The sequence below is a fragment of the Raphanus sativus genome, chromosome 5 (assembly GCF_000801105.2).
Source record: "Raphanus sativus cultivar WK10039 chromosome 5, ASM80110v3, whole genome shotgun sequence".
NCBI classification, from domain to species: domain Eukaryota; kingdom Viridiplantae; phylum Streptophyta; class Magnoliopsida; order Brassicales; family Brassicaceae; genus Raphanus; species Raphanus sativus.
The window spans coordinates 4890070-4911015 of NC_079515.1; the positions used below are offsets into that span (position 1 = coordinate 4890070).

General features: G+C 36.5%; 4 protein-coding genes across 6 annotated transcripts; all 4 read right to left on the reverse strand.

The window, feature by feature from the left end:
- Positions 1-19: 19 nt before the first annotated feature.
- On the reverse strand, positions 20-3778 carry LOC108805184 (putative DUF21 domain-containing protein At3g13070, chloroplastic). The gene is made up of 13 exons (XM_056985920.1): positions 2908-3778; positions 2633-2730; positions 2457-2550; positions 2293-2370; positions 2104-2207; positions 1935-2016; positions 1640-1858; positions 1498-1561; positions 1310-1401; positions 1140-1205; positions 935-1051; positions 672-851; positions 20-584 (listed from the first exon to the last, which is right to left on the reverse strand). Exons 1-13 carry the CDS (start codon positions 3481-3483, stop codon positions 360-362), a joined length of 1995 nt encoding a protein of 664 aa, XP_056841900.1. The 5' UTR covers positions 3484-3778; the 3' UTR covers positions 20-359.
- A 1066-nt stretch (positions 3779-4844) lies between these two features.
- On the reverse strand, positions 4845-6035 carry LOC108857852 (uncharacterized; the record flags this gene model as incomplete). The annotated part of the gene is made up of 1 exon (XM_057010736.1): positions 4845-6035. A coding segment is annotated over one exon (1191 nt), but the record flags the coding sequence as incomplete, so codon positions are not given.
- A 5518-nt stretch (positions 6036-11553) lies between these two features.
- On the reverse strand, positions 11554-17190 carry LOC108861933 (ABC transporter C family member 7). 3 transcript variants are annotated; one of them, XM_018635924.2, is made up of 11 exons: positions 16720-16903; positions 14796-16615; positions 14428-14514; positions 13722-14342; positions 13480-13644; positions 13094-13388; positions 12798-13012; positions 12425-12730; positions 12276-12339; positions 11963-12202; positions 11554-11856 (listed from the first exon to the last, which is right to left on the reverse strand). In XM_018635924.2, the coding sequence occupies exons 1-11, from the start codon at positions 16760-16762 to the stop codon at positions 11738-11740; spliced, it is 3975 nt and encodes a 1324-aa protein (XP_018491426.1). In that variant the 5' UTR covers positions 16763-16903; the 3' UTR covers positions 11554-11737. The 3 variants fall into 3 exon arrangements, with proteins under 3 accessions (XP_018491426.1, XP_018491427.1, XP_018491424.1); XM_018635925.2 differs by having other exon boundaries at positions 14796-16571; positions 16720-16858; XM_018635922.2 differs by having other exon boundaries at positions 14796-17190.
- Positions 17191-17639: 449 nt separating this feature from the next.
- LOC108861934 (serine acetyltransferase 3, mitochondrial) lies at positions 17640-19100 on the reverse strand. The gene has a single exon (XM_018635926.2). The coding sequence runs from the start codon at positions 19024-19026 to the stop codon at positions 17857-17859; it is 1170 nt and encodes a 389-aa protein (XP_018491428.1). The 5' UTR covers positions 19027-19100; the 3' UTR covers positions 17640-17856.
- Positions 19101-20946: the final 1846 nt, after the last annotated feature.

A 20946-nucleotide genomic window follows, 5' to 3' on the forward strand; every position in this document is an offset into this window, starting at 1 on the left:
TGTCACACAAGTAGAACAATAACATTAAAGACTGATCATATAAACAAGGGAAAATCAAACTGATTACAAAGTGAAACAAGAGACGGCAAGTAAAATTCATCATAGATGAACTACACCAAAAGAACACACACGTTCAAGACTTGGGGCACACTGATCAGTCAGTGGCAGCAAGAACCTTCACGTTATTGAACCCACTCAATACTTTCTCATGATTTGTTTGTTGGTTCCTGTATTTGTGAGCTCACTTTTTAATTTGAGTTAAAGAGCTCTGACATCTCTAAAGTCTGTAGTTGTTCCTCTTTCCTTTTCAAAGAAACTGAAAAAAGAAAAGAAAAAGAAAAGAAAAACTGTTGTTTCATTCAATGTTTGTTGCTATTATCAGCAGCCAATACATGTTCATCATCTGAGACGGCATCCTCGTTTTTTTCTTGGTGTGACGAGTTCCCATCATCCTCTTCACTGCTCCATTTCCTCACGAACTTAGGAACCATGCTTCTTACATCTTTTGCCTCCGACACTTGATCCATGTCGTTGACTCTTTCAAACCTGACAGCACTCACTTTCCTTGCATTCCCTGCTAGAATCTGTTTTTTAAAAACGACCTTCTTTAATCAGTTAAAAGATGGGTTTTCACTGAAACCACATAAAATTTTGATTACTCAGTATAATACCTCAACTCTATAGATTTGGTGCTTTTCCTTCTGCTCCTGCTTCTCCTGTTTACCTTCCTCTTCTTCACCCTCCTCTTCCCAGTTCTCCTTTTCAAGAACAACCTTTACACTCTCTCCCGTTTTCGGGATATAACCAAAGGCCTCACACACAAAGCCTGAGACTGTCTCATACTGAATCCCCTGCTTCCCACAAAAAAAAACAAAACATTGTAAGTAGCCTACACTGAAGAGGTATCAAAGCAACTGCTAAAAAACTACATTACCTCTGGCATCTTTATATTCAGTTCTTCGGATAGCTGATCAATTGATGTATTAGCATCAACATCATATACCCCTTCGTCTCTCATCACAATATACCCTGTCTTCTTCTGAATCTCCTCCTATTAAGTTATGTAAGATAAGTTTAGCATATCAGTAAGTTATCTAGAATGATTTTTTGTGTAAAAGACTTGAAACTAGGACACTTACTTTTGAATCATTTTCATCAAATATTTCACCAACAATCTCTTCCACAACATCTTCGAGAGTTACTATCTGCAGAAAACAAATTAGATAGGAGAGAGAGAAAGAGAAAAAGATTAGCAAATTGTGAAAAAGAGAGAGTACAGAAGCATAAACGAAGAGTGGGCTACACATACACCAATGGTTCCACCGTATTCGTTAAGGACAACAGCCATGTGAACCTTTCTTATGCGAAATTCTCTAAGAAGATTCCAAACTGACATTGAATCTGCAAAACATTAACATTATATAATATATATCATTTGATTCCTTCCCTGAGAAGTATGTAATCAAAACTAAAAAAGCAAAATACATAGATGATTACCGGGGACAAAGTAGGCAGGTTTATGTGCCATGTCTCCCACAGAAGTACTTTCTAGCAGATCACCCTTCAAAGAATCAAAACAAGATATATAATTCATTCTTCACCACAAAATACGTTTTAAAGAGAAAGAAAACAGTCAAACCTTCTGAACATAATCAAGAAGATCCATAGCATATGCGATTCCCACTATGTTATCTATACGCTGCTCAAACACAGGCACCCTTGAGTACTGATGGGTCACCCACATGCTATGGAAATCAACAAGACTGCCGCTGGCGTCAATTGCAACAACATCAACAAGAGGAGTCATCACCTCTCGGACATGTGTATCTTTTATCTCCAGCACATTTTCAATCATATCCTGCAGAAGCAAATCATTATAATGTATGTAAGATGTTGTAATAGACTTTTAAAACAAAACAAAGAAAAACTCATACCTGCTCCTCTTCTTCAATGGCGCCACTTAACTCTGCACCCCTTAGCATCAGTTTCAACTCATCTTCAGTAACATACGGCTCACTGACACACGCACGAAAAAAAAGACAAGAGATTTACAACTCGAATCCTCCACTTACTTTTCAACAAGGAGAAAGGCTGATGCATTACCTCCGTCCTTTTAAACCAAGAATCTTCAGTATTCCCATTGAAAGATATGTGACAATTCTTCCAACAGGATATAATACTAAGGAAAGCCACGCCACTGGCCTGACCTAGATGGACAGTGAGACAGCATAAGTCATGTATGCACACAAGTTTGTTATAAGTAAACCAATGCCGGTTGATTTAAAGCTTTACCACAATCCTTGCAACTTCTTGAGCATTGTGAACCGCAACACTTTTTGGAGTAATCTCAGTTAGAAGTAGTATAGCCACCTATATATATAGTCATGGAAGAATAACAACTTAGGAAACAATAATGCTAATCAAAGAATATAGACAGAGAAACAGAAGAGGCGTACTGTCATCAGTCCAGTGGCCGCACTAACACCAGCTTCCCCAAATATAGCTGTTGCAGCTTCGGTGACCAGGGCAGTTGCCGCAATATTCACAACACTAAAATCAAACCACAAGACCTAAGATAAGAGACATATTTAAAAAAAAAAACAAATTGCATCTAGGAGAAAAGATACAGTACGTTGTTCCAATGAGAATAGTCGTCAAGAATCTTGTAACATCACTACGGAGCATTCTGAATACACCATTCTCTGGCTCTTTCTCAGCCAGCTCTCGCACCTGTGATGTAACCGCACATCAAACAGCAAAATCAGATCAGTGAACTATAACATTAGAGAGATTATACAGGAGACATGAGATGACACAAATGCACTCTCAAAAAACCAATCAGGGATAACATCTTCACAGTTGTATCACACAAAGGAACTCACAATCAGAACTGAGACATGATCTTACCTTCCACGGCCATAGAGTGGTAATGGACGTCTCTGCCATAGAGAAGAACGCCGAAAGGCTGAGCAGCGCAGCCAATATCAGACCTTGCTCTCTAAGAACCCTAAGAACCTGGTAAATCTTCGGCAAAGCATTCTTGAACAAAACCACGCTCTGACCAAACACCTCATACCCTGCTTCCACCACACCGCTCGTCGATGCCAACACCTTCTGGCATCCGTACAAGTAAACACCACACACCACAGCTCCTATAACAATCCCACGTTTCAGCAGAACCTTGATCGACTCCAGCTCCTCAGAATCCGAACTCTGTTGACTACTACTATTACTACCATCGTGACGACACTGACTCGAGCTAAACAGCGTAAAGCGACTTCTGTAGCTGCTGAGTTCACAGCTTCGTCGGAATCTAAAACTCAAGCTGGAGTTTTTAGATATCGTCACAGGGCAGTGCAGCTCAGCTCTCGTGAGATGTCTACCAGAAAGATTTGATTTTGGACCGTATCTCTTCAGGTTTGAGGCTTTTGCGCTAACGACAGACCGACCCAGAACAGATAACTCAAGTGCCATACCCGTCATTAAGAAAAAACCCTAAAAGACAAAACAGAGAAGCCTTTTAAAGTGTGGGAAGAGCCAAAGTAAGAAGACAAGATGAGACGGCTCCTCCTCCTCCCTCCTTATGGTGCTCAGAGGCGTGTAGAGTTGATGATACACAAAGGAGTAAACAAAATGGTGTGCGTATTGGAAACTGTGAGCGAAGGCTCTCGTAACTGAGAAAGAGGGAACCCCTCCGGGCAGCGAAAGGCCGAGATGGTGAAGTTGCGGAGACAAAAAAGGCTGCGCCTTTCCTCCGACACATTGTTTTTTTTTTTTCTTTCAGACCACGAGCAAGTGGTTGAGATGGTTAAATGACGCTAGTAACCCTATCGTTCCTACCAACCACGGAAAAAAATGGATTTACTTATGACTAGACCGGCCCGGTTTGTTCATAGAACGTCCCAAGCATCACAGTGGTGTCCCGGTTTGCTATTAAAAGAAGGCTTTTTATTCATCAAATCAAATCATAATCTTTAAGCAAGTAAACCAACCCTCTCAATTTTTCTTCTAAAATTGATTAAAACAAATCGTTAGACGTTTTATAATGCAGTTTACTCCACAAACCAGACGAACCGCTATAAATCGTTAGACGTTTTATAGAGAATTTTGGTTTCAGCTGATGCCTAAACTTTTTTCTTTTTTGAATATTTACACTGATTTTTAAAACTATCGATCTAAAAAGTCATTTTATTTATGCTTGATTTGCTGTCTAAATGAGCACATAAACATTATCTAAACCAAATTTTAGAACACTGGTTAGTGTTGTGAGCCCTATCTTTTATCTGACAACATTAGGCTTGATAGACTTGTTTAATAACCATATACTACATTGTTTTTTCATGTTCTAGTTTACTCACGTTGCTCCCAAAAAAAAAATTTACTCACACTGTATCATAAATGATTTTATGATGATCATTTATGATAGATTACCATTTATCAATTACTTTATTTCAAATACTCTTAAAAGTTCTGTAGAGAACTAACCCAAAAAATAAATGTACATTTTATGATACAGCCTAAGATCAATTGTTTTAAGCGCTAAATATACCATCATGCATCTACTAAAATCAGATTGCTATACAAGGATGCCAAAACTATCAAAACCAAATCAGAAGAATGAAACATCTGACTTGCTGCACCAAAGCTCCTAACTAAAGGACATGAACCAAGCACAAAGCAGGACTTATATAAACGCTCATCAGATCCTCAACCAAACACAATCATTCTTGTAAACTTGATTAAAAGATGGAGATAATCAACAAGTACAATGAGATTTATTCTGTCACACCACCGGTGAGATTACAGCAAGTATGAAAACGAAAAAGAAAAAGAAAAGATAATGATCACATGTCTTCAGGTAATATTCTCCACATTGCAGCACGTAAACACCTGAAAGAACACAAAGCCTTATCATCCCAGCCTTCCTCGAGGATAAGTGTGTAGCATACAGAGAACATGCAACGTTCCTCGCATATAGCGCAAATCTGTCGTGTAGGACAGTTGGTGGAACCGGTTCGCACCAGATAACCATTCCAATCGAAGGTAGAACCAGACTTCATATAAATGGAGGCATTAAATATGCATTCACGGTGGACTGTAACGCAACATTGGTTGCACTTGTAAAACCATTTCTTCGCATCTACTTCCATCTTGCATATTTCACACGAGTATTTGCAAACATCGTCAACGCTTTCCCTGTAGCAAAGGGAGAGAGGATGCTTATGGTCGCGTGTGTAGTGTAACTCTGTAGGAATGGTGGCACACCGGAAACACATGGTGAATGCGCATTTACTACAACGTAGAATAGCTTTCGCACATCCTTTCTCACAGATATTGCATCTTGGCCCACCTTCAAGACCGTATGACACCGAGATGAAGAGAGGATGTTCATGACTTTTGTGGGTGAAACTGCACTCAGGGATTAAAATGCATCGAAGATCTATATGAAATGTTCGAAGCTTGCATTCTCGTTCAATGCACTTGTACCTGAAACCACTGGACGTCCGAGAACTTGTTGAACAATTCATGTAGTCATAGTCGTCTATAGGATTAGGGTCGAGGACAAGACGGTGTTTATGCAACGGATGATCCAGTTCTCGTGGAAGACCAGCACATACCTCGTGGAGAGAGTAATCACATTGAGTACAACCGTAGAAACAACGAGGATCAATAGGAAGGATGCACGCCTCACACTGCTTCTTGGCGTCTCTTACACCGTCGTAGCTTTCGAGCTTTAGATGATGCTCATGGCTGAAGTACTTTATGAGATCATCACCTACTTTCTTGAACGACGCAACATCATGATCTTCAGTCTTTTCTTGGCTTTCTGGTTTCCATTCTAGCTCTCTCCCATCCCAAACTTCGTTATGCGTTGCACATTTGGAATGGACTACATAAGAGCAGTCTTCACGGTCGCATGAATACTGTCCGAACCTGACATCAACCGCCCTGTAACAAACCCCACAAAACTGAGGGTGGAAGAAAAGGGGTATGAGAAAGACGATGTGGATGGCGTGTGAGCTTGATGGCGCGTGGTAAGATCATACAACCCTCATGTACCTGTAGTTACATTGGAAACAAGTGTAACTTGCTTCAGATGCCCTAACCAATCCACAAGCATCACATGGAACTAAGAGTGGTCGAGGGAGGAAGAGAAGTGGATGGTGATGGCTTTTTGGGTTTGGTATGGTAAGAGGTGGAGTATTTTTAGAGCAAGGTACGCACAAGCAAAAGCTGCAAATATAACAGCTGTAGACCCATGTGTCAGGTTTGTTTCCACACCAGCTACATGCATCGAAGATGAAAGGGGATTGGGTTTGGATAGTGTTGTTGATGTCAGATTTAGTGTTTAGACGAATGTAGGTGAGAGGATGTTGGAGGTGATATGGGTGTGTTATTTTGTTGGAATGAAAGGGACACTCCTTTTTAAAACTAGCATCACATGTGGTGCAGTAGTAATACACCTTGGATTGGTTCCCGCAAGAATAGCAGGTAATGGCTTTACCGGTTCGGAAAGAGAGGGTGTGAAGGTGATCTGGATGAGATCTAGGGCATATGACCTTGCACAAAGGCTGTATTTCTTCTTCTTCTTCTTCTAGCTCTACCATTTTTTACTGTTTACTCGCTCTTTTGTATATATGAATATTTACGATGTTACAATACTACTCCCAATTTATAAACGGCTTTGGTAATGGTAGTTGTGGAGTTGAATAAATGCAAGAGACATATATGTTAAAAATACCTCACAAGTTGCTCCATACCTAACAAGTTGCTTCTAAATCTCTATAACTAGGTGTCTTCTTGCACCATGTGCAGTAAAAAAAATTTAAAATATATTTTAACAGATAAATATAAATTTTTTTTATTTTTTTGTTAATATTGTAAATTTCCTTTTTTAATCAATATTTTAGTATAAATTTGATTTAACTAAACATAAAAATAAAGATAAAAATAATTTTGTTTATTTTAAATTATATTTAAGAATATGCATGTATATATTTAAAACTCTTAGCTTAGATAGATTTTTCTATATATTTATTTTAATTAAATATATTAAATAAATATGTAAAAATTGCATAATTTTCAAAAATTAGAATGAAAAATACTTATAAAATTTGTAGATATATATATGAGAAATTAATGATTTACGATTTAATTTTATAATTTTGTAAAAAAATTGTATACATTTTTTGAAAATTTTATAATTTTAAAATAAATAACTAAATGATATTTCGAAATTTAGATGCCATAGTTAAATATATTTATTTAATGATGATTTATGTGTTATTACCATATTTTAAAAAAATTCCAAAATATAAATCGACAATAAATGTAATATATGAGTTGTTACCATATTCAACAAAGTTTACCAAAAATATAAATCAATATTAAATGTAATATATGAGTTATTGTCATATGTTAAAAAGATTTCCAAATATATATATCAGCATTAAATGTATTTTTCCATGTCATATTTAGTCATATGACATGTCATCAATCTTAATAGCCATGTCACATTTTTTTTGTAAAAACGATTGTAAAGAGCACATGTGAAAAATCACTTCGTAAATAATGTCTAGGAGATAAAAATTGTATAGTTATCAAAAATTAAAACTAAACAATATTTATATAATTTGTAGATATCTAAAAGAAACTAACGATGTTACGATTAAAAAATTATATATTTTTTTTTAAATGCAGAAAATTTAGAAAATTTTAGATAATAAAATTTGTATAGTTATAAAAGTAAAATTATATAATATTTCGAAATTTAAAATTTCATATTTGAATAAATTTATTTTAATGGTGATTTACACGAGTTATTAACATATTCTACAAATTTACCAAAATATAAATTAATATTAAAAGTAATATATGAGTTATTGATATATTTTAAAAAGATTTCCAAAAAAATATATCAGCATTAAATGTAATTGTCCATATCATATTTAACCATATGACATGTCATCAATCTAATAGCCATGTCACAATTGTTTTTGTAAAAACGATTGTAAAGAAGACATATGGCAAAATCACTTCGCAAATATAGTCTAGGGGATATTATTTGAGAAGTAAGTTTCTTATGTGTCGTGCTCACGTTAGCTCTCACGATGGTTGATTACATTGATACCCTTAATGAATTAAAAATATTACATTTAAATACTATTATTTATAATTTAATTTCCTTTTTAAAAATTTCCATATAACATATATATTAAAAAAGAAACATTTATAAACCTTAAAAATAGATGTCGCGCTCACGTTAACTCTCACGATAGTTGATTACATTGATACCATTAATGAATTAAAAATATTACATTTAAATACTGTTATTTTTTTATTTAATTTCCTTTTTAAAATTTTCCACATAACATATATATTAAAAAGAAAACAATTATAAACTTTAAAAATTGAATTTAAAAACGAAAATATATGTATATATAATATGATTTAGTTAAAAAAAGAAATTTCAAAAGATAGTAATATTCTATTTTAAAATTATTTTTAAATAACATAAAGTATACTTTTGAAGTAATAAAATACTTGCTTTATATTTATTGTTTCTTAGATGAAAAAAATATATATGTATATCATGTGATTTCATAAAAACAACTTTCAGAAAGATAATCTTGATATTAGAAAAAGAAATATTATTTATTTTAAAACATAGTTTTTAAACAATACAATATATATATATATATATATATATTCAAAGCAATAGAAATATTTTGATAATATATCTAATTTCATAGATGATTACATAAAATAATTAAGTAGCATAAAATGATATATGTTTAATTGACTAAAAATAGTTTATAATTAGTATTATTGAAATGTTTTTTTTTTTATCTTTCATATATTTAGTTGACTATAATATCTACAGAAATAATATCTATAAATTATATTTTACTTATATAATATGATTTCTCAAATACAATCACAAATTTTTACTGCTTATTTTTAAGGGATATTAAAAATTATCATTTTAACAATAGACTATTTTTGATCAAATAATTACAAAATATTTTAAATAACATAACACTATATACTTTAACGAGGTAGATATATTATATTTTCATTGTTACAATTATGTTTTCCTAATATTAAATTTTATTTTTTAATGTTTTTATGTTTGCTGAGTTTAATATAACTATAATCAAAATACCAAATTAAATATGAATTCTTATTTTTAGATTAATTAAAATAAATTTTAGTTTACCTTTCAATAAATCTAAGACATAAAATTATTTAGAATTTATTAAATATTTTTAATCTATTGTAAATATTGATATGTGTTCATGAGCTTCCCAAATATATTAGTTACTTATATTTGTAACTTCCTATTGATCATCTTTTATTTTTTAATATATATATTTTTTAAATGAACATATAATTTGATAAATATTATGATCATACATGCATTTTTAAATGATAATAAAATTAATTTGATTTAACTTAATTATATATAACATATTATATATTAATTATCAACTGAATTTTTAGTAAACGGAGCCTGGATACTTAATTTTATTAGTCCGACCACGTAAACCATAAAAATAAAATAATTATATTTAATTTTGAATTTGAAAGAATATATTTAACTCAATATACTTACAGACTGATCAACCTTATATCTAAAATAATAAGTTATATTAAAATTAAGGAAGACGACAACCAACATAAATGAAAATAAGAAAATTAATCAAAATTTTAATATATTTAGAACAAAAATATTATAGTTGAATTCAGAGAAATAAATGCAATCCAATATACCTAAATGATAACTAAATCGACTCTTAAAAATAGACTAGATATAATATATCTAAAATTACATGTCTAATTAAAATAATTTAATATTATTAATAAAAATTATGCATACTCTTATAAGTTAATTTAAAATTAAATTATATATAAATTAATTATTATATTATATTTATTTTATAAATATTTATATCCGTGCATGAGCACGGTAAAATCACCTAGTATAGAAATATTTGAGCTGAACTTTCCGGGTTCCAAGCCCGGCAGCGGATTTATTTTTTGTGTTTCAAAAAAAAAAATATAGAAATATTTAGTGTTAGAAAAAAAAAGTTGCTCCATATTTCAATGATAAACAACGACTATACCAACTTGCAATTTCTTTCATTAGCTAAGCATGAACGACACGGATCATATATATGATTACTATATTAGCGTCTTTGCAACTTGTAATCAAATTAAGAAGCATATCTTGGTCTTTCGTCTTTATTAGGAAGTCATTTTCTTTAGTGCTTTGTTATAGTATTCTATTTCTGTGGCTAAATACTACTCCATCCGTTCTCAAAAGATCCACGTTTTAGAAAAAAAATCATTTTAAAAAAATATATTTTATATTTTCAATATATTGATTAATGACAAATTGTATATTTCAAAGAATATAATTATATTTATTAAAATTTTATTGGTTAAAAATTATGAGAAATAATTCATTCATAACTACAATCTTATGTTTTTTAACAAGTGTAAATTTTTTAAAACATACGTGTTTTAGAAACAAATGAAGTAATTAATAAATTGACCAAATGAGAAGGAAGTTAAACATAACAATCAACAAGTTGGCCCGTATTTTCTGCAAATTGTTTACCTGACTCATATCTCTAGGCTGGCCCGTATTTCTTCCTCTTTTATATATTTAACGACTTGAATTTCTGATATAACAGGGTCGCCTTTGTTTAAGTTTACTTGCATAACACCAGTATTAGTTTAACAAGACCAAAGGAGTTAAGATGTAGAAACAGGTGCAATAATGCTTTGAACGGGTACCCCAATTCGAATATGACAGGTAATTTAGATATGTATTTTGTGCTGAATCCATTCAGGTAATTCAGACATGATCTTTTAGGACTGCTACAGAACTTTGCGCGAGAAGACTGTTTAATGGATAGACTAATTTTCTTATTATATTATTTAATACTCCATCCGTTTCAAAATAATACATGTTTTAGAATGTTTACATTTTTTAATAAAACATATTAAAATTTAGTAATAAATGCATAGTTTTCTGTAATTTTATATTTCTCATATTTTAAAACTAATAAGAATTTACAAAATGCGTTTAATGTTTTTGAATTTCGCAATTTTTCATTATTAGTTGACAAAAATTGCATTGAGAATATAGAAGAAAATATATCTTTTTGAAACAAAAAAAAATCTCTAGAATATGCATCTTTTTGAAACAGAAGAACTATCGCTTCCGGGATTACAATCTCGGCAGTGAATCATGTTCATTGATAAGCCCCTTGCACATAGGATACAAAGACAGTGTTAGTACAAGTCTTCACATATAAGGAATCAGAAACGTAGTTTAAGTGTATGATGATCTTGACTGTCCTTGTATTCCCACGTCCATAATTAGAAAAAAAATATAAGATAAGAGTACTAGTTTCCTTATCCCTAATTGGTAAGCACATTTAACTTAAACACTTGATCACCGTACTTCCAACTATCTGCGACACTAATATAACTAATACTAACCAGGGTAATCTAGCTTCGGTTCTTTTTTTCCTTACTTCATCAGTAAGAAAACAATATATCATTATAATCACTTTTTTTTAATTTACAAATTTCAGTTCTGTTTGTGTAGAAACACAGAGAAGGCAAGAACTTAAAATTTAAAGAAAATGTTTACATATATATAAAATAGTTCGAGTATGATACTCTGATTTCCCTCGTTTTCAAGGACATTTTTTTTCTAATTCTAGCAGCTTCTTCTGAATCTGGAGTCAGAAGTCGCTGTGTACTCTGTCACAAGCTTTGAGAATGAAGATGACTTGTCTTCAAGCAGTTTCGCTGGTGAATCATGTTCTTTAATAAGCCCTGCAATTAGGACAGAGAAAAGGTTAATACAAAGTCTTCATTCAAAACAATGAACTGATGAAGCATAGTATAAATAAGTGAATTATGATCATATGAAGCTTAGGACCTTGGTCTAGGAGCAGGACCATATCGCTGTCTATAACGGATGATATCCTGTGCGCGATTGTTATCACTGTACAATCCGAAAAGTGTTGCCTCAGCGTCTCCTGGATCAAATTATCAGTGGCAGTGTCTACAGAAGCAGTGGCTTCATCAAGAACCAATACTTTGCTTCTCTTGAGCAAGACTCTTCCCAAGCACACCAGCTGTCTCTGACCAACACTCCAGTTTTGTCCATTCTCACTAACTGATATATATAAGAAGAGATTCCTTTCATTAGATGATGTGTTTTAAGAGATTCTTATGACTCTTGTACTAACCAGGGGAATCTAGCTTTAGGTCTTTCTTCCTTACTTCATCCCCAAGCTGGCACTTGTCAAGTGCCTAAAACAAGAAACAAAATAAAAGTGTGAGAAGCTTTCTTTTGCTATCTGCAAGAACACCAAAAAGGAAAGAAGAGTCTGCGAACCTCCCAGATTTGGTCATCAGTGTGTTCCTCAAGAGGGTCCAAGTTACTACGAACCGTGCCTTCAAACATGGTTGGATCTTGAGGTATGATACTCAGTCTGGAACGCAAGTCGTGCAACCCAATGGTCAAGATGTTAACTCCATCGATTCTGATCTCTCCAGCTGTTGGTTCCACAATCCTGAAAAGGGTTTGAATCAGAGTGGACTTGCCACATCCTGTTCTCCCAACAATACCCGTTTTCAAGCCTCCAGGAAAAGTGCACGTCAATCCACGCAACACCATAGGCAAATGTGCACCATATCTTACCTGCGTGATGATCATACTTTAGTCACAAGAGCTTCCCAAGTCACGAAGAACAGAGTTTTTCAGTTACCTGTAGATTACAAATAGTAATCTCTCCACAAGAGGGCCACGATTTTTCAGGACGAGTTGATTCAATCACAAGAGGCGGTTCGCTGGGGATGTCTATGTACTGAAGCATTCTCTCCACAGATATCATCTTGTTCTCAAGGTCGCATAGCGTCCATATTAGCGTCGCTTGCAGACTATTCAGACTGAGTGCATATGTAACGGCCAATCCTGCAAAGCCTTTAAGAACACAGAAGAAGATTTAGTTGTGAGAATGGATTACAAAGAAAAAACTGATAAAGAGGGAGGTAACTTTTTTACTTGGGTTGATGACTCCTTGAGGGATAGAAACTAAGATAACAAGAGAAAGCGCAAACGCAGCAGTAGACAAGAGATCAAGGCGGAAGCAGAGCCACTCCATTGCAGAAATGGCGTGGAACCTTAGCCGAGAATAGCAATCGTTGAGTCTCATGATGTCGCTTCGGAATCTCGGTTCCTGATCAAAGCTCCTGATGGTTGTTATCCCCGAAAGCGTTTCTGAAAAATGCTGTACCAAAGGCGACCTGCTTATTCCAGATAGTCTTGCCAGTTCCCGAGCTGCAGATATGTAATATTGCTGCATACATATATATAAATGCTAATTAATAACAAAGTATGAAGCTAAGCTTTGATCATCTAAGTTTTGTGAGTATTAGGAAGAAGAATACCCGATACCAGGTGCATGCAGCGATGACAGGGATGAAGACAATAAGGACCTGCCAAGCAACCTGTCCCATCACTCCGATAATCCCCAAAATGTTTATAGCCGTAACAAGAAGATTCGAGAATTGACTTGGTAATCTCAAATCCACTGCACTTTGGTCTGTTGAAGCCTAACAAGTGTGAAACAACCACAGTGATCAGAAAAAGGAGTTCGTATCATTCATTACAACATTGAGGAAGTACTTACTCTATTCAGTATTCTCCCGATTGGTGTTGCATCAAAGAAGGACATGGAGGCACGGAAAACGCGGAGATGCATCTGGTTGAAGAGCTCAGTAGCTATCTTGAAACCAGTCATCGCAGCCAGCATTGCTCTGACGAGTATGCACAAGGAGCTCGCAGTGGCTAAAACCACGTAGACTATGATCAAGGTAGAGCCACTCACCGGAGGTTTCACGTCCTGAGAGACAGGAGTCACCCATGCCATCCAGTAGTTGCTACCGATGTTCAGAATCTGAAAGAGAGACTGTACGACGAATATGATAGGCACAAGTGCTCCTCCGTAAGCCAGTGACATGTACTTTTGGTATACACTGAACCCAACTTTGCCTTTCTCCCTCTCTTCTTCTTGAACTAGCTGTCCTTTCGGGGTAGCCAAATCTTCCTCTTGTCTATTCTCTTCATCGTTGGACACTTTCTTCTCTTGGCTTGTAGTTGTTGATTGTGCTGTAGCAGCAGATCCTTTCTCAAATGAATCAACTGCTGCCAAGGCATCGGTGTGGGCTCCTACAAGTTCCATAAAATCAGTTCCTGAGTCAAGAAGTTCGTTGTACTTTCCTGCTTGCGTGATCGTCCCATCTTTCATGACCTACCAAAATGATTTATATCCAATACCATTAATGTCATTTCATAATAATGCATTGTAAAGATGGTAAAGCGAACAAGTCCCAAACCAGAATAAGATCAGCTTCAGGCAAGAATTCAAGTTGATGAGTAACATATATGACTGTCTTGTTCCTCAGAATCCCCAGCAGTACTTCCTGTTACAGAGACAGATCAGATCACACAATCTAATAGTAGATGATAAGAAGAAACTACTGTTACTGCATCTCCAATCCTATTCTATTTTTCACTTAAAATAGAGTTTAGAATAAAAATACTTAAATAGTACTCTATTTTCTACTTTATAGTAGAGTAAAAATGGATTTACTAAGTTTTTCGCTTTATTTTCCCTCTAAAATAGAATATTATTGGAGTATATCACAACTCTATTATAGAGTTAGAGCAAAAATTAGTGTGAACCATCGAGATGGTCTTATACCTTGAAGAGATGTGATCCAGTATGAGCATCTACTGCACTAAAAGGATCATCAAACAGATAAATATCCGCATCTTGGTACAAAGCACGAGCAATCTGAATCCGCTGCTTCTGTCCACCACTTAGATTAATACCTCTTTCCCCAATCACCGTCTGATCACGGAACGGAAGCACCTCCAAGTCCTTATTCAAAGAACACGCCTCAACCACCCTCTCGTACCATTCTCTTTCCATCGGCTTACCGAACAGAATGTTCTCTTCCACCTTCCCACTCTGTATCCAAGGCGACTGCGCGATGTAAGCCTTCCTCCCACAAACCTTGAGGCTTCCAGATACTTTGGGAACTTCACCGAGTATTGACGAGAGCAAGCTCGACTTCCCCGAACCAACGGTCCCACACACAGCGACGTTCATCCCTTGTCTGATCTTGAAAGTTATGTCTCTCAGCGTTGGGACGGGAGAAGATACGTCCCAGGAGAAAGCACCATCACTGGCTTCCACATCCGTTTTTGAACAACTTCCACTAGAGAGTCTCTCCACAACGTCTTGCTGCAGATCATCAAGACAGAGAAAGCTAGCAATCCTGTCTAGGGACACCTTTGTCTGAACGATCATCGATATCGTGTCGGGGAGTTTGTAGATCGGAGTTTGAAGAATGCGGAACGTTGCGAGCGCGGCTAGTATCTTCCCCGATTCGAGTGGGATCTTGAAAAGCATACAAGCGCCAAAAGCTGTTGCGGAGACGAAAGACGGTGCGGCCCACAGAACAGAGCTGATAGCCGCGGAGTTGTACACGAACTTCTTGAGCCAGCTCGCTTCGACGCGTCTGAGGTCAAGAATCTTGGAAAGAAACTTCATCTCCCATCCTTGAAGCTTAAGTATCCTCATGTTCAGTAAAACTTCAGATGTTTTCTTCATCCTCTCGTCTTTAGACTCCATCAAGTTCCCTTGGAACTTCTCTTCAAGCTTGGCCAAGGGGATGTTTCCGAGCATAACTAAGAAGGTCGCAGCGAAAGCTACGATCGAGCCTAGACCAAGGCTTCTGTACAAGATCAGTAAAGCTAAGTTGATTTGTAAGACGAGTATCCATGGATCATGCATGTACCAACTAAAAGCACTGATCCTCTCTGCATCGACCGTCATGAGGTTTATGATCTCGCCGCTGGTGTGTCCCTGGTTGGAGTGACAAGGAAGGGTCAAGCCCTTTTCGTAGATCATCGAGACCAGGACCGATCTCATTCCGATCCCAGCTTTCTGCAGCCTGAAGTACCAGTTCCTCCTCGCTTGGCACTCCACGAGCTTAGCAGCGAAGAAAGTGGTTACTAGAACAAACCCTTCGTTTGAGTAGTGTCTGTTACCATTCAGGTACTGAACGAAAGATTCCATGAGGTATGGCGCGACGTAGCATGAGATAGTGTAGAGGAAAGCGAAGAGAGTCGACAAGAGGATATCTCGCCGCGCCGAGAAGAAGAGCGCCTTGATAAGCTTGAACGTGGTGATACGTCTTTGGCCATCGTCCCAGTCGAGCTTACTCCTGAATGTACAAAACAGTTTCTCAGCTCTGTCGCTGCCGTCGACTTGAGGGACATCCTCGCTGTCTATGATTTTCTGGTTTCCCAAGGCGATCAGAGAGCCCATCCAAGAGAAACTCACGTGGCTTAGAAACCCAGCGTTAGAGAAAGGTGTAACAACCTCATCATCATCATCCTCTTCAGCTCCATTCAAGAGAGGTTCTTCGAGTAGGTTGATCCTTTCATCATCTTCTCCTTGCTTCTTCTTCTGCAAACATGAATAGCAGAGAAACAACCCCACGGTAACGGCAACTGCATGATATATTAGAAGGTGAAGAGACTCCAGTTCTTGCTTCTTGTATAAGACAATGTCTACAGAAAGACGGCAGCAAGAAACCATGAGATAGAAAACCCACCAGAGTCTAAGCAGAAGAGGAATCTTCTTTTGACCCTGAACATCGGTTGATGATGATAACAGGTAGAAAGAGATTGCAACCCATGAAAGGGATTCAAACAGAAGATCTAAGAGAATCATCAGCTTGCTGCGATCCTCCCAACCGTTTGCATGCAGGTGGAAGCAACTTGACAGCAACAACACGGAACTCAAGGCAGAGAAAGCGACACAACATACAACGACCAGTTTGCTGTACGTTAAAGACGTTTTCTTATACCTCTCATTATTTTCAGAAGCCACCTCTTTTTTGTAATAAACCCAGGATCCAAACATACCTAACAACAGAAGCAAATTAAAGAAAATGGACAACATTGGAAAGTAGATGGACTCGAGGAGGAGAAAATCAACAGAAATGTCCATCGTGTAACTCTGTTTCATTAGGGAAACAGAGATGAGAAAATGTTTAAGTCTCTCACGATGAACAACTATATATATATAAGGCAAATCCGTCAATAAATATATTAACACGAAGACAATTCATTTCAGTCAATAATAAATTATAGTTCTTGACGCCACAACCACATTTTAAAATGCTTAAACTCTCCTTCGCAGAAACTCTCGTGCATTTTCCATGAACAAAAAGCACAATCTTCTGAAACTTACTCCAAGACAAACCAAGAAGACCAAGACGTCTGCGTTCATGGATATATATCGATTCCTACCTAAATCTCCACTATAAAGTAGGAGGACATGTCGCTATAGTTTGCGTACCACATACGCTAAAACAAGTGTCAACAACAGAAACAGATGACACTTACAGAAGAAGAATATGTATGTTGTTATTGATTTGTAGCACTAGCAAAGCATTCCTAGTGTTCTTGAATGGTGTCTTGTTTTGTCATCTCCTAAACAGCTGTAGCAAGCAAAGTATGACAAAAAAAATGATAAACTTTCGGTTTATTCCCAAAACACACTTACATATACTAAACATATTCTTAAAAGAGTCTCTGCTAATCAGAAACGAACCACAGGAAACTCAAACAAACGTTTAGAGTTTCCGAGTTTTAGTTCCAAATCCCATCTTAATCAGACAAATAGTATCTTATACAGAGAGACAAATGATCTGATTAGGGAAGCAATAAAAAACAACAAAACACATTCAAATTACATAATCCGACCACTCGGATATATGCGAAGTTTGGTCCATAGTCAGACCAGGATCCTTGTCATGCCTCTTGGGATTATCTTTCCCACCAAGCAACCTCGCCGGATTCCCCACAGCCGTCGTCCGCGGCGGCACATCCTTCAAAACCACCGACCCAGCACCGATCTTCGCCCCTTCACCAATCGTGATATTCCCGAGAATACACGTCCCAGCTCCGATCAACACCCCGTCTCCGATCTTCGGGTGCCTATCCCCGCCCTGCTTCCCCGTCCCTCCCAGCGTCACGTTATGCAGAATCGACACATTATCCCCCACCACCGCCGTCTCCCCGATCACGATCGCGGTGGCGTGATCGAGGAGAACACCCGTCCCGATCTTGGCCCCGGGGTGGAAGTCCACCGCGAAGGCTTCCGAGACTCTGTTCTGGATCAGCAAAGCTAACACCTTTCGGTTCTGGGTCCAAAGCTCGTGGGCTATTCTATGGGCCTGGCAGGCCAGGAAGCCTTTGAAGTGGAGGAAACAGTGGAGGTAGCTGACGCAGGCCGGGTCACGCTCTTTAACGGCTAAGAGGTCTCGCTTGACGGACTCGACGATCTCCGGGTGCTGCTCGAGGACGCCGCTGAAGAGATCGAAGAGCGTGTTGCTCGGGAGGTTCAGGTTGCTGAGCTTGACGGAGAGCGTGTTGGCTAGAGCTGCCTCGAGGGACCGCTGGGAGACGATCGAGGCGTGGTAGTAGCCGGAGACGATGGGTTCTCTCTCGATGTCGGATTTGGCTTCTTGTCGGATCTTGGCCCAGACGTCGTCGTTTGGGTGGAGATCGAGGTCTTCGACGAGAGGACGGGTGTGGAGGGTTTTCGTCTGGGTGGTGGCGTTGATAGATTGATAACCGGAGGAGCGGAAGTAATTGGAGTAGCGTAAACCGGATTCGTCGTCGAGGGACCGGTTTGAGTCGCGGGAGATCTGTGGTTTTCCGGTTCGGCACGTGTCGATGCACGCGGCCATTGGAGGTGATTGTTTGTTGTTGTTGTGTTTGGTTGGAGATGAGGAGGAGATGAAGGAAGGGAGGAAAGAGGAGGAAGAGTAGAGGACATGGTTGTGTGGAGAAGATGAACGGAGGATATATAGAGAGGATGTGAAGTGGCGGCGACTTGTGACCGGGAACATTGGAAATTTTCTCGGCCAACAACAGAAAAAAAAACAAAACTCTTTTTTTTTTCTTTTCTTTAATATCTAAAAACGAAAACGGGAGGATGTCATCCATTTATATTTTTGGAGTTTCTCTCTCTCTCACTCTTGTCTCGCCCTAGAAAGAAATGTCAAATTAAACCTAATTTAATTGTTTAACCACGGTGATTTAGCTGTTTTACTGTTCACTGAGAGGGTGGCATTTTTACTTTTCTTGTTTCCACATTTTTCAATTTCAAGTGGTGACAGGATGAAAATTTGGTAATAAGTTTTTACTACAAACGTATATCACTCAAAGGTCTCAAAGTAATGAATAACTTTTCAATAAAAACGCTGAACTTTTGTAAAAGACAACTACAAATGATAATCTCTAAACTGTTCTTCCGGATGATAATTTAATCGTAGATTTTTATTTCAAAATACATTTTACAGTAGTCACTCATCTAATTTCCTTACTGCTTTTGTGTTTCATGTGGTTATTATTCGAAATGTATTGATATTATTTTAATAAAATTTTGTAGTTAATTTTAAATAAATATCGTGGCATTTTTTTCATTTTTTCTTGTGTAATTCAAAACTCAAGAAGGTATGTTGACGGTTAAACTAACACACACCACATGTATTTTATCAATTTAATTGTGGCCAATAGTTTTTGTGTGTATGTATTTAATCACATGCTCTTTTCAGTGACACCTACTTTTTGTTTATCATCAACCTCTTTTGTTTTTTTTGTTGTTACTAATGTTTATATAAAAAAATCAATTAAAATTTTTATTATTATTTGACTGTAAACGTGAATGAATACATCCATTTACACTGATCTGATGCTTTTAGTTGATGGAAGTAAATCTAAACTTGTTTTTCACTTTTGGTATAGAACCTTATTGTTTTAGACATGTATACTTGTGTCAATAATTAGAACGAGCCTTAAAAATATTTAGAAATATTTGCACCAAAAAAAAGTAGAAATAAAAGATGAAAGGTTAGAAGGAAAGTGACGCACGCAGTGACAAATGACTTCGTTTGTCTATAGATCCGAGAAGCCATCGTTCCCTTGAAGGCTACCATTTTCTAAAGTCACTGTCAGCTGAACATACTCTTATTCATTTCTCTTTCTAATCAAATTAGATTATGCTATGAACAAAAATTACTTAATATTATCTTATTTGACCAAACCGACATGCAACTTTATATGTTATTTTGGCAACTTTAGTAATAAATGACAGTAAGCTACTAACTCAGTTATATCCAAGTATCGTGATGTGAAAATACAAATTGTTTTTTTTTTTAGCACTGTTGTTCTTTTTAGTTTAGCACTGCCATTGCAAACAACAAGGTCTTTTTATTTTTCTTGGTAACTAAAAGAAAGCAAAGCTGCTATGGGCGGAACTGGCTATGGGCATATCAATGAGGACCCCTCCAATAATTTTGCGACAATTATGAGTCTCACAATACTTTGCTAAAACCAAAATATGAAACTTATGTGTGTATTCTTGTTTTTGGAGTATCTGTTGTTTTCTTTCAATCTCAGCCATTGAAAAGATTGTCTCTTCGAGTGATGAAAACACAAGACACTGTTTTGTTTGATGCTTTCTTAATGTAGTCATTTGTTTTTGATTGGGATTGGTTCTTCTCGGACGATAAAGACTTTTAACAGAACCAAACCAATTATAAGTGGAGGGATGGATACTACTACTAGCTCGTATAACTTTCTACTAGATGGAAATGTAATTCTTTGGTTATATCATAAAAATGATAATATGATAGTTCATATTGGTGTTATGATCACATAATCACATGTATTCAATTCCATTGAGCATTTTGATAAGCGAATAGCAAAAGAAAAAAAACAATGGAGATGTCAAAGAAAGTGTGGTCAAAATAAACCAAAGTACCAAA

Excerpts from the sequence above, each read along its gene's own strand:
- LOC108805184 (XM_056985920.1), bottom strand. The coding sequence starts at position 3,483 with ATGACGGGTATGGCACTTGAGTTATCTGTTCTGGGTCGGTCTGTCGTT. Across the intron at positions 2,551-2,632 it reads ACTATTCTCATTGGAACAAC|TGTTGTGAATATTGCGGCAA; the intron begins GTACTGTATCTT and ends GTTTGATTTTAG. Across the intron at positions 852-934 it reads TGAATATAAAGATGCCAGAG|GGGATTCAGTATGAGACAGT; the intron begins GTAATGTAGTTT and ends TGTGGGAAGCAG.
- LOC108861933 (XM_018635922.2), bottom strand. The coding sequence starts at position 17,135 with ATGAAACAGAGTTACACGATGGACATTTCTGTTGATTTTCTCCTCCTC. Across the intron at positions 13,389-13,479 it reads CTGCATGCACCTGGTATCGG|CAATATTACATATCTGCAGC; the intron begins GTATTCTTCTTC and ends ATATGTATGCAG. Across the intron at positions 12,731-12,797 it reads TTACTATTTGTAATCTACAG|GTAAGATATGGTGCACATTT; the intron begins GTAACTGAAAAA and ends ATCATCACGCAG.
- LOC108861934 (XM_018635926.2), bottom strand. The coding sequence starts at position 19,026 with ATGTTCCCGGTCACAAGTCGCCGCCACTTCACATCCTCTCTATATATC.